The sequence below is a fragment of the Crotalus tigris genome, unplaced genomic scaffold (genome assembly GCF_016545835.1).
Source record: "Crotalus tigris isolate CLP2741 ecotype Arizona unplaced genomic scaffold, ASM1654583v1 scf7180000024450.1299024, whole genome shotgun sequence".
In the NCBI taxonomy this organism is placed as follows: domain Eukaryota; kingdom Metazoa; phylum Chordata; class Lepidosauria; order Squamata; family Viperidae; genus Crotalus; species Crotalus tigris.
Window position 1 is genome coordinate 837,856 of NW_024100619.1, and position 13,050 is coordinate 850,905.

General features: G+C 38.0%; 1 protein-coding gene across 14 annotated transcripts in view; it reads right to left on the bottom strand.

The window, feature by feature from the left end:
• BRSK2 (BR serine/threonine kinase 2) overlaps positions 1-13,050 on the bottom strand; it is a 255,960-nt gene that overhangs the window by 143,948 nt on the left and 98,962 nt on the right. For all 14 annotated transcript variants that reach the window (XM_039332151.1, XM_039332150.1, XM_039332144.1 and 11 more), the window contains exon 4: positions 4,987-5,127. In XM_039332151.1, coding sequence (XP_039188085.1) covers positions 4,987-5,127 — 141 coding nt within the window. The remainder of the gene's footprint in view (positions 1-4,986; positions 5,128-13,050) is intronic.

The window sequence follows — 13,050 nt, forward strand, 5'->3', positions numbered from 1 at the left end:
ATTCTCTGCTTCTGGAGGCAGGATGCTCCATTGGTTAATTGTTCTAACTGTCAGGGAGTTTCTCCTTAGTTTTAAGTTGCTTCTCTCTTTTTTTAAAAAAAAAAATTATTTAAATTTTCAATACATATAATACTTTCCATACATTATATATAAAACTAAAAAAAGAAAAAAATACCTTTAAAATAAGACCTTAGGTGTCGCTCGTCTATCTCCCCCCGACTGCGTCCGCCCTCTCAGCCTTCCTTCCTTACTTCCCTACTCCCTCTCTCCTCTCCTCTCCTCTCCTCTCCTCTCTCCCCTCATCCCTTCCTCCCATCCAACTTCCTTCCTTCCCTCCTCTCCTCTCTTATCCCTCTTTGGATACAGTTCAGGGGAAACACCCGAGCGGCACCTCCCTCTAAATTACTCCATCTATTTCATACTTTAATATTTCTATATATACTTAATCCCACCCCTCCCCTCCCCCCTACCCCCCCCCACTTTCTAGAGCAAAATACAGGGTTATTATAAACAAAACTAACACAATATATAATTTTTAAAACAAAAAAAAATTCTATACAATAAACAAATTCATACATTACCCTTAACTCTCTCTAAACTTAAAAAAAAATAATATAAACAAATCTACTATAAATCAAATATTATAAGAATCTATAAATAGTAATTATAAGCTCAAGAAAAAATTAATCATAAAATAAATGGAACTTTAAAGTTCCATATTTATTCTGAATATAATCTATCCACCTTCTCCACACTATAATAAATTTTTCTTGTGTATGGTCCTTTAAATAAGCAGAATTCTTTGCCATTTGCTTCTCTCCTTGATCAGTTTCCATCCATTGCTTCTTGTCCTGCCTTCAGGCGCCTTGGAGAATAGCTTGACTCCCTCTTCTTTGTGGCAGCCCCTGAGATATTGGAACACTGCTATCATGTCCCCCCTTGTCCTTCTCTTCGTTAAACTAGACATACCCAATTCCAGCAACCGTTCCTTATATATTTTAGCCTCCAGTCCCCCAATCATCTTTGTTGCTCTTCTCTGTACTCTTTCTAGAGTCTCAGTATCTTTTTTACATCGTAGTGACCAAAACTGGATGCAGTATTCCAAGTGTGGCCTTACCAAGGCATTGTAAAGTGGTATTAATACTTCAGATTCTATCCCTCTGTTAATGCAGCCCAGCACTGTGTTGGCTTTTTTGGCAGCTGCAGCACACTACTGGCTCATATTTAAGTGATTGTCCACTAGGACTCCGAGATCCTTCTCACAGTTACTACTATTGAGTAAGGTACCCCCTATACTATACCTGTACATTTGGTTTTTCTTGCCTAAATGTAGAACCTTACTTTTTTCATGTTGAAGATGTTGAAGAGCACTGGGCCGAGAACAGAGCCATGGGGCACCCCACTACACACTTCCCTCCATGTAGATGCAGTTCCATTGAGGACCACACGCTGAGTACGACCGGTCAGCTAGCTACGAATCTATCTGGTGGTGATACTGTCTAACCCACATTTTCTATCTTATCGAGTAGTAGGTTGTGATCTACTTTATCAAATGCCTTACTGAAGTCCAAGTAAATTATATCCACAGCATTCCTCTGGTCCACTAATTTTGTCACTTGGTCAAAGAATGCAATAAGATTTGTCTGGCATGATCTGTTTTTGACAAACCCATGTTGGCTTTTAGTAATGACTTGGTTTGCCTGTAGGTGTTCACTGATTCGTTGTTTGATTATCTTTTCCAGAATCTTCCCAGGTATTGAGGTCAGGCTGATAGGTCTGTAATTTCCTGGATCCATTTTTTTTCCTTTTTTGAAGATGGGAACTACATCAGCTTTTTTCCAGTCCTCTGGTAGTTCCCCAGTGCTCCAAGATCTTTGAAAAATATAGTTCAATGGTTCTGAGATCACATCTGCCAGTTCCTTGAGAATCTTGGGGTGTAATCCATCTGGTCCTGGTGATTTGAACTCATCTAGGCTGGACAGGTGCTCACTTATCATTTTCTTGCCTATCTTAGCTTGTGTTTCTAGCCTGTTTTTTATGGCACTATTTTTGATAGATTGGTCTGTTTTTTCCCTTTGTGTAAAGACAGAGGCAAAAAAACAGTTAAATAGTTCTGCTTTCTATCTGGGCATCCTTCAAGCTGACAACATCAAACACAATAAAGTCAAGAAGGTTAGAAGTGAATACATCATAAGAGGGGAGAAGATTTTAAAATCCAAACATAGCTGAGGAAATATCATCAATTAACACCTGGGCAATTCCAGTCATTAAATATACAGCTGGAACAGTGGACTGGACTCAAGCAGAACTAAAAGCCCTGGATAGAAGACCAGAAAAATAATGACAATGAATCATGTCTTTCATCCATGCAGTGATGTTGACAGACTATTTATCAAGGAACAAAGGTATGTGGGAATATTGCAAGTATACTTAGCAGTTGAAGAACACAAAAGGGCAAGTAGCTGAAGGACAGTGAAAAAGATGCACAGAAACCTGTACACCATGAAGGCTTAGTGAATACCAAAGAGAACAAGAGATTTTTTTTCTATCATTGCTCATATGTGTATCACCTAAGATAAAATTTACTGTCCTGAGCAAATTCAACTATGCAAGCAAGCTCAAGAAAAGTGCAAAGAGATCTTCCATGTTTCACCCAATGTTAGAACTACATCCCAGTTGCAGATTAAGGGCCTTGTATGGTCTTTGGTAATAACCACCAATTTTAACAACAAACAAGAAGATACTAACTTCAATTTTCATGTGGCCAATCAGATATTTTGACTTTCATTTTTATTTCTTCAATAAAGAAAGACAAAACTCATCTTTGTAGCTCTCTGTTGATAAGAGAAGAGTAAGTTTTCCTTATGTGTAGAACAGGGCTACAATCCACCAAATAGGTTTCCAATAATCATTGCATATGTATTAAAAGACATAGTAGCTTTACAAAATACATTTTTGATCTCTCTATAGTTGTTAGCCTAAGAAACCTAACTCCATTTGTATTCAAAAAATTCTTTCATCCATTATGTAAATCAAAACTATACAAATAACTACTGAGGAATAAGTGAACAGTTATGGGTCAGTAGTTACGTAGAAATTTTGCATTCCATCTGTTTGGACAATCCTCCCCCCCCTCTCAGTCTAATTAAAACATTGTTGAAACTTGTTTAAACATAAGGGGAAATTTTCAGCTGAAAAAAATGGCATGCAAGTTAAAGATTGAATCACATTCAACAACATCCAAGTGAGTATTAATAACACACACTGATAAATTAAGTAACACTATATTGGAAGAAAAATAAAGGCAAACACCCAGGAGGAATCTAGCCAAGAATGCTGAATACCAGAAGCCACTAATTCTTTAACATGAGTTTCTTTGCAATTTATCCTGCTTTCTTTTGAGAGGAAGTTTTTTATGACACATGTTCATTTAAATCAGTGGTTCTCAATCTTTCTAATGCCGTGACCCCATAATACAGTTCCCCATGTTGTGGTGACCCCCAAGTGGGTGTGGCCACCAATAAGAGGGAGTAGAACAGCTGGGGAAAAGGGAAAAAAATGGTGGACAGCGTGGTTTGGCGACCCCCGTGAAATGGTCATTCGACCCCAAATGGGGTCCCGACCCACAGGTTGAGAACCACTGATTTAAATGCTTGGTATGGATATCTACTTCAACAAAATGATTCCGGACAGTTAATACATAAAAGCTTACTAACAACATAACACAAGGATAAAAATTGTAATGTAAATGTAGTAAAAAAAAATCCACATATAACGCAAGTAGTCCTTGATATATGATCTTTCATATAAAAACCATCCAAACATACAAAGGTGCTGAAAAAAATAACTTAAGACCAGTCCTTGCATTTATGACTGCATCCCAACAGTCAAATGATCAAAATTTGGGTGTTTGGCAATCAGCATGTATTTATGATGGCTGCAGCATCCCAGGATTAAGTGATTCCCCATTTGTACCTTTTCTAGGAGCTTCTAACAAACAAAGTCAATGGGGAAGTCAGATTTGCTTAATGGACATGGCACAAAAAGGTGGTAAAATGAGTAATTTACTTAATGACTGCGCTGCTTAGCAACGGAAGTTTTGGTCTGAATTGACTTGCCTGTAATTAAGAACTTAAAGTGGCTCCTAATACACAGTCTGAAAAATAAATATCCAACCATACATCCTGGAATCAATTAACACCCTGATCCAGTGCCTGAGGGAAAGACTGGGTCCTCAAGGCCCTAGAAAAGGGGTTCTCAAATTTGGCCACTTTAAGACTTGTGGACTTCAATTCCCAGAATTCCCTAGCCATCATGGCTGGCTGGGGAATTCTGGGAGTTGAAGTCCACAAGTTTGAGGACCCCTGCCCTAGAAGAAGCTCACAGGGTCAGTGCCACCCAAATTTTAAGAATGATATTCTATAGGACGGGAAACCCTAGAGAGGGGACATTTTAAAACTTTGAGGGATATGGCAGTCTGTAAATATAAAATATAAATAAATAATAAATAAAATATTGAGGACCTCATGGCACTTGAGGACCTCATGGCAGCAGAACAGAACACAATGTTGCTAGTTTCTGGGAAAGATCTGTTTAATTTGCAGATCGTTTAATCCTGTATTTTAGGGGTGTCAAACTGCCGGCCTGTGGACTGGGTGCGTCACGCAGAAGCCACACTCACAGCTCCGGCAAAGGGAAAAATGTTGTGATACATCGTGAGATGTCACATGATGCAGTGAGTTTGATACCCCTGTTGTATTTTATATTTTAAATTTTATGTCATACAGTATACCTTATTTTAATTGTGATGCTTCTGACACGAGTAAATGTGAATAAACAAACAATAAAATGTTTAGTGATAAATTGAACATAAGAAAAGGAAAGGGAGGCATGAATTGAGTTATTTGAAGTTACAGCTTATGATATCCTTCATGGTCACTCAGATGAACTTGCTGAAAGTCATGTGCCCTAAACTATTGTACTCACCAGATTGAATGACTATGACAAAAGTCTAATGCGGAAATAATCTGTCGGAAGAACTTTCTGGCTTCTTTTGGTGTTAATCTTCCTTTCTTTACCAGATAATCGAAAAGCTCCCCACCTGACACGTGTTCTAGCACCAAATATCTGAAACAAGGGGGTAAAAAAAAATCTTTTTGAAAATGTGATCACACATATGTTCGAAAACACAAAGAGAAAAAATACTCTTCAAAATAACTAATACTTTTGTTTAAACTGCAGTGCACGAACTTTTGAAAAATGACATACTTGAACATTTTTAATCTGGGCAATTAGCGACTAGGGTTTTGGAGATCTTACGGTTTCTCAAGTAGAAATTTATCAAATAAAATTAAATTACTTCTCTGTTTTCAACATTTTTTACTGATTGATTTCCAATGCTGAGACAAAGTAAAATATAGTAAAAATATAGTAGATAATTATCTAAATGTGGCATGTTTTCTAAAAAAAACATAACTGGCATGAATAAATAAATTACTTCATGATATTTGCTGCTTGATGTAAAGGACAAGAAGGCACCTCCCTGACTCCAAGTATACAAAGCCAGTCTTGCAGTTGACTAACTAGCAGACTGTTCAATTCTCCAGGTTCGCAGCAGGTAACATTAGAAGATACTCATCCAACTGAGCAAACATTCTGTTTGTCCTCTGCCCAACATTTGCCACCTGAAACAGTCATGTCATTCTGCCTAGCAAAAAACTCAACCTTTGTGAAGCCAATTCCTAAGCAATCTTGAGTGGGAAATCCTGTCCAGAGCAGCATGTGATAAAATACGATTACAAGGTCTTAGATATAATCCCTTTTCTTTATATTGTCTGCAGTATAAAGCAAACTGGATATTTATTTTATTTATTAGATTTTTTGTCCCACCTTTATTTTTGTAAATAAATCAAGGTGATGTGTGTGTGTGTATATTTATATATATATATATATATATATATATATATATATATATATATATATATGTGTGTGTGTGTGTGTGTGTGTGTGTGTGTGTGTGTGTGTGTGTGTGTGTGTGTGTGTGTATCTTGAGTGTTTCTTGATGCACCCTGTCAGCCCAAATATGGGAGAAAGAAATCTTCTTTCTTTTTTTTTTCTTTTTCTTTTGCCTGTATCAGCTCAATCCAGAGCCATCCACAGACAGCAGTCGCAACTGCGACATCATTTATATTATAAAATTTGGATTGCTAACAAAGAATTAAGGGAGAATGGGATAGCTATTTCAAGTTTCTTAACTCTCTTCAGCCAAACTTACCCTTCTGAGATTCGAGACTAGGCTGTGTGCATGTTAGGCAGCTGTATTAACCTCTAGGCCAAAAAAAAGAAAGAAGAAGATTTCTTTCTCCCATATTTGGGCCGACAGGGTGCATCAAGAAACACTCAAGGTAAATCTCCTCCCCCTGTCTCTTCCCTCCCTGATACAGCTGACAAAGTGAGAAAGAGCCTGTGGCCTAGAGCAGTGGTTCTCAACCTGTGGGTCAGGACCCCATTTGGGGTCGAACGACCATTTCACGGGGGTCACCAAACAACGCAGTCCGCCATTTTTCCCCCTTTTCCTTAGCTGTGCTTCTCCCTTTTATTCTATTGGCTTTTGAAAGCCAATAGAATAGAGTCTCTTGAATAGAGTTTAATTCTATTGGCTTTCAAAAGCCAATAGGAATTGTCCAGGCTGTCTCTGCCCTGCTGAGCCCACCAAAAGTCCCATTCTGCAAACGGTGCTGCACCAGTTGAGTAGTCCTTGACTTACGACCGGTTGAGTAGTCCTCGACTTACGACTGGTTGGGGGTCGCGGCATTAAAAAGGTTGAGAACCACTGGCCTAGAGGTTAATACAGCAGATCTCTCTCTCTCTCTCTCTCTCTCTCTCTCTCTCTCTCTCTATCTATCTATCTATCTATCTATCTATCTATCTTATCTGTTAGATGAGGCATCTAGGAGCATGTTTTGCAGGCAGACCTCACATACTGTGAACACTATAAATTCAAAATTTTGTGGCTGACAAAGAGTTAGTGGGAGGCTAGTATAACTATTTCAGGCTCATTAGCCCTCATCAGCTAGTCACACCCTTCAGGGATTCGAACCTGGGCGCACCCAATTGAGCCGTGATTGTGCACACGATGCAAATGGGGTTATCAGCATTTATGCGATGCTGCGATGCTAACATGAGTGGGGGGGGGTGAGTGTGCACTCACCAGCAACTCACACAGCCTAGTGCCAATAGCTCATGGCCTGGTAAGGGGCCATGGCCCACAGACTGGGAACCCCTGGTTTAGGCAGTATATTTTCTATTGGAAGACATGTTTCTCCAGTTTGTGGATGCAATAAATCTGGCAAATCTAATTTTCTATCCAAAATTACTTTAAAAATTTACACAACACAAGGGCTCATGACTTGATAAAACCACTGGACAAGATTACATGTAGATTTAAGGCAAAAGGCAAAGTTAAATATAATATTAAGTTTAGAAAGCAGTCAAAGATACTGATTGCAAACTCAGCATTTTTGTTAATTTCTGTAGTAGCACAGTCTTTGTTTAAAAAAAGAATCAGCATCTATTCCTCAACCTGAATCATAACATAAGCCAGAAATCAACATAATCTCAAGAAAAAAAAGCGTATCTCAACACACTCATCAACATCTTGGGTAAAAAGAAAAACCCAAAGGTTATCTGGGAGACAGTGATAATTCAGTGGACCGGCTTATTACTTTTGATCATCTATCAAAGTCAAAAACAGAAACAAATGGAAAAAGACATTTTGAAAACAGGTGCTTATGCCTTCTCAAGTGACAGAAGAAGAAATAAAACTATGCATTCCAGTTTAGCAACGTGAAGAGAGTGGCAGACCTGTTAGTTAAACAATGCTCAAGATAGAGGAGCAGTTGCACAAAGGAGGTTACGTAAATAAGGCAACATCCCAAGTACTCTGATCCTAAATTACTAATGCACCAGAGACGCTAACAGAAACAGTGTCTTTGCATGGAGACAATTATGTTTAAAATTGCCACTACCAGATGGCTTTGATTAAACAGTGTTACTTTAATGCCCAACTCCTGCTCAGTGCTCTTGTTGTAGGAACACAAATGTCAAACTCGTTGGAATGGGAATACAACATATTTACCAAACACTCCAAGCTAGAACTATTAATTACAGGTTTATTACTCTGAACCTTGCAGTCTTTGCTGAAGACATATTTGTACACATATTTGATTAACCAAGTTGCGGAGCAGTTCCCAGTGTGGGAGGTTCCTCCTGGGTTGCCGAAATAATTACTAGCATAGCTAATTTTGATTTACTATCCCTTTAAAGACTATTCAAAAGGTATGCAAATCACATATATATTTCTTTCTGACCTATTTCTTCTTCCACTACAGAAATTATATCCCCGCAAAAAAAACAACAACAAATCAATACAAAACACCAAGATCGCATTGTGTGTGTTGAATCTTAAATTACAGTCCCTAGAAAAGACGTAATGTTCCTATGCCGTTAACAATGAATGAATTGAATGAACAAAAACACAAAGTCAAGGTCCTCCCCCCCCAAACAAATAACCCACTTTTTTTGATGGAAGATCAACATGTCTGTCTGAACATTAATTGAAGCTCTCTTCTAGCATGAGACACAACTTTCAATCAATGTGCGGAGCAGGGATCCTCTGCATCCATCTCCTGCAGAACAGCTTCTAGCTGGGGACTCTTTAACATGGGTCCTTTTTGGGCAGAGGGAAGCATCAAATAGACTGCACTCAGGGATCCTTTTTGGATTGGTCTGCTTTATATGCATGGATAATAGGGAGAAAAATGGGAAGTATGCTTTATCAACCTCTTTGAAATACTGCTATAGGTAGGGAATATCTGAATACATTATTATTGGGACATGTTCCCTAAAAAAAGTAAAAGAGAAAAGAAGAAACAGTATTAAAGCAAAACATCAATGTTCTATGAACATTCTGTCATGTCCTTGTAGTATAACAATAAAAACAAGGTTTAGAGCTACACAACAGAAATGCATTATCCATAATTTGTTTTATGGTAAAGCGATCATCGGAACCAAAGGGGGAAAAAAGGTAATAACTTCCAAAATAAAGTCAAAGGGCAACAGTTAACCAAGTACAATCCAGATACAAGATTCCCAAGGACCTGATAACTTGACTCCCAAGAGGGTTAGAAGTGGAGATTGTCCTTAGATATTTGATCCCCTTCCCTGAGTGCAGTCTATTTGATGCTTCCCTCTGCCCATCACTAACCTGATCTGTGTCTCTTCTTTTCTGTCCCCTTCAGAATTCTCTATTTTAAAATAGTTTCCATTAAAAGGTTTAGATACATAATAAGAACTACATTCAAAGAAAAGAATAAAGTAGATGTGAAAAAGAAAAAAAAGAGAGACAAAGAGATAGAAAAAAAGAACAGAAAAGAACAGAACTCACAAACATTCATTCGTATCTGAATATATACGGAAGGGATGTCCAATCTTCTTGGCAATCATAAATACAAGTCTAACCAAATGTCTCTTTCTAAGATTACATCATTATTCTTCTTTTTAAATAGTTTTATTCTGTCCCCTTCAGAGCTCATGGTCTTGGACATCTGCCTACATTTAATGATACTGTTACTAAGCTTCCTCCTATATTCCATCTCCATTAAGACTCCTAATCTGCTCCTAGTTCAGAAGAAACCATGACAGAGGAAAGAGGAAATATAGTTTTTTTTCTACAACTAAATTCCTTTTATGAAAAAAAAATACTACGCTTAGTTATTTTCTACAGAATCTTTAATCAAAAAGGGTCCAGACCATACTGACATATTACAGTTATTTGATTATGTTTTTGCAATGTCATTTTATATTTATTAAATCATCTCTATTAGATATTAAGCTCATTATTGGTGCAGCATGTAAATAATTCAACACTTATATAAATTCTTATGGCAGGCATGAATTTTTAAACCCCAATTTGGTACTGAGCCAAGACCTCTTCATTTTAAAAACTGGGGAGGGTGAGAGACTGCTTTCTTCCAACAGAAAAATAAATGCATGTTTGCCTGCATTTAACCAGCTGCTGTTTATCTGAAGCAACCATTTAAGTTATATTCATGCTTGGGGATTTTTCTTTTGGTTTGTTTGTTTGCAGTTTTTCTTTTGTTGAAATCTTCAAGCCACTGTGAATGAAAGACTTTTTGAATGCTACTTCGCCAATTATTTCTAGTACGTAGTCATGTATGATTAAAAGCTGGCCAGAATGATGTCTGTTACTGGATGTTCCAAGCCATTGTTTAGTAGTCATTCCTTTCAGAGAAGCCCATTTGCTTTGTGCTACCAGCTAATTATCTGGAGCTTCTAGCAGTCCAAATGCATTTGTGAATGTTAGTTTACGGAAGGGTTTTTGTTGCTGCTGTTCTATTATTGAGAGGGCTTGAGCCACACTTTACATTTAGTAGAAGTGCTTCTTTAGCTTTTGAGGCAGATCCTTGCTTTTATTTCCTAATACGATGATTCCCAGATCATTCCCACAACTGATAAATGAGTTGCTGTTGTGTCTTCAGATGATTTCCCGTGTATTCACACTGAATACTGCATCTGCAGTCTACCTCTACTGAAATCTTTTAAAGCTGACTGACTTTTGATGGAAGTAACCCCTGTATATTCCATTCAATTCCCCTCAGTTCTTTCATCCATTCTCCTCAATTCTGAGACCTGACACGGTAGTAAATAGAAACCAAACATGTCAGCTCATAAGAAATGAGGAAGGAAGGGAGGTTCGTAGAACTACACAGATGAGCAATCAATCTTAATTACAGATGGACTTTTTTTTCTTTGTGGTTTTGGTGCTTCATGCTGATTGGAGAGTAACAAACTATATAAGAAGTGAAGAACTGTTTTTAAAAGATGATTGAAAACAAGATTGCTCTATCACATGAAGCATGTTTCTGCACTCTAACACCAAACAATAATAATTGCTAAAAGGTTGCAGCTTTACATGGATTTAGGAGCAAATACTCTCTGATGAATGCAGTAGAAACCACCAATGGCCTGATAGAATAACTCGGTAGACGTGAAAAGTGCTTGTCCAGCTTGTGAAACAAGAGATATTATTCCTTTAGCAAGACATTGGAAATAGGCTTTCTTTTATTCTGTCTAAACAAAAAGACTCTGCTTTTCTTACTTTGTACAAATAAGGTATGAAGAAAAGTTTCTCAGAGTTAGTAATTAGCAAGTTTTGTGTGCTGAGATGGTAATACTCAAAACTTTATTTCTTAGGTAGGTAAATGAAGAGCAGCAGGATCAAACATATTACTTAATAACAAGAGATAAGACCAAGGATAATTTTTTGGAAGGAATTGGGATTGTTAATGCAACTTAATTACACTAGAAATATTTTAATTGTCAGATTCGAGAAGGTGAAATAACCTGGATGGAATATAAACATACAGCTGGAACTGTATGTAAGAAACCCAATGTAAGTTGATTGGAGAATTCTGTGAGTTGAAGTCCACACATCTTAAAGTTGCTAACATTGAAAAACACTGGTCTTGAGAATGAATTCCAGGTGGGGAAGAGAGCTGAACTAGAAACAGAATAATCATTTATATCAATAGTTCAGGACTGGGTTACAGATACTGGAATGGATTGTCTGGTGGTGCAATATAGGCTGGGAGATATCCTGACTTGCTTCCATGACAAGTGGAATTGCAAGCTATAATGTTCCAAAACTGAATGATAGTGACATGGATCTGTGTTTCCTCTACCTCCCTCCTTCCCTCCTCCTCTCTGCCTTTGAGTCCACCAAGACCCAGAATAATGTTTCATTGGTTTTTCAGTTTTCCTGGCCCATTATTTAGCAGTCAACCAGGAGTGTGATGCAGAAATTAAGCCTAAACTAAGATTTTTATATCAGGATAATGTCTCGACAAAGTAGCTGCTGAAATCTTCTCTGAAGAATCTGCCCATCTCTTGTTTGGCCATTGCAGCAGAATGGCAGGCTTGATGATATCTATAGTTTTAAGCATTTACTGTATTCCCAAATAATGTATTTAAAAGTATAACTAGTCTTGGCTGTTAAGTGAAGACTTGACCCTGAAGTCAGGATTATGCAACATGTTCCTCTTCCAGCACAACATATAAACTGGTGGTTCATTTTTAGGAGGGAGTTTATTGCTATATTTCATACATGGCTAGGGTTATACCCACAGACAAAAGCAAAAGGAGAAATATAAAAACAGACAAATAGTTAAGAGGGAGAAATAAAATGTGAAGAAAAAGAAGATATAATAACAAAAGAGAGAGCAGAAAAATCCAGCTAAAGAGAGAACCGTTCTTGGGACACCACGACTATGGTAATTGAAGAACTGAGGAAAATGGGCTGATCCCTCATAAAATGGGACGGCATCGTATATCTCCAATGTAATTCAAGTGAGACCACCATGATACAAACTTAAATCTCATGTATCACCACAAACCTTTCCATTGACAGAAATAATTAAAACACTAGGGAAGCATCTATGTAAGAAATTAGTGTAGGTGCCAAGAGAAGAGCACCCTGTGTCAAATCATAATTTTGTTCATGCAGAAATGTATATGCTTGACTGATCACCTTTATAAGCTTACTTTAGAACACTCATGCACAACATTTCTTTATTCATTCTTGCAAGAGGATACTTAGTACAATTATTTCAAAGGATGATATAACAGAAGAACAGAGTTGGAAAAGACCTTGAAAGTCTTCTAGTCCAGGGCTTTTCAACCAGTGGTACGGGTACCACCTGTGTTACATTGGCACCTGGCAAGTGGTATGCGAACATCCTAGAAAAGTGGTAGCGGGGGAGGGGAATGAGCTGAACCAGTGGCAGCACCGCACAAGCCTGAGCAAGAGATGGCTGGATCTGCAGGGCTGTCAAGGCTCAGCAGAAGCACCAGGATCAGCTCTTCAGGGCTGTCAGGGTTGAGTGGAAGCGCCAGGATCAGTGTCAGGCTCCAGCTGGAGCTCGGCACTGATCTGCTGAGCCCAGAAGAAGCACCAATCAGCTGGAATGTTGC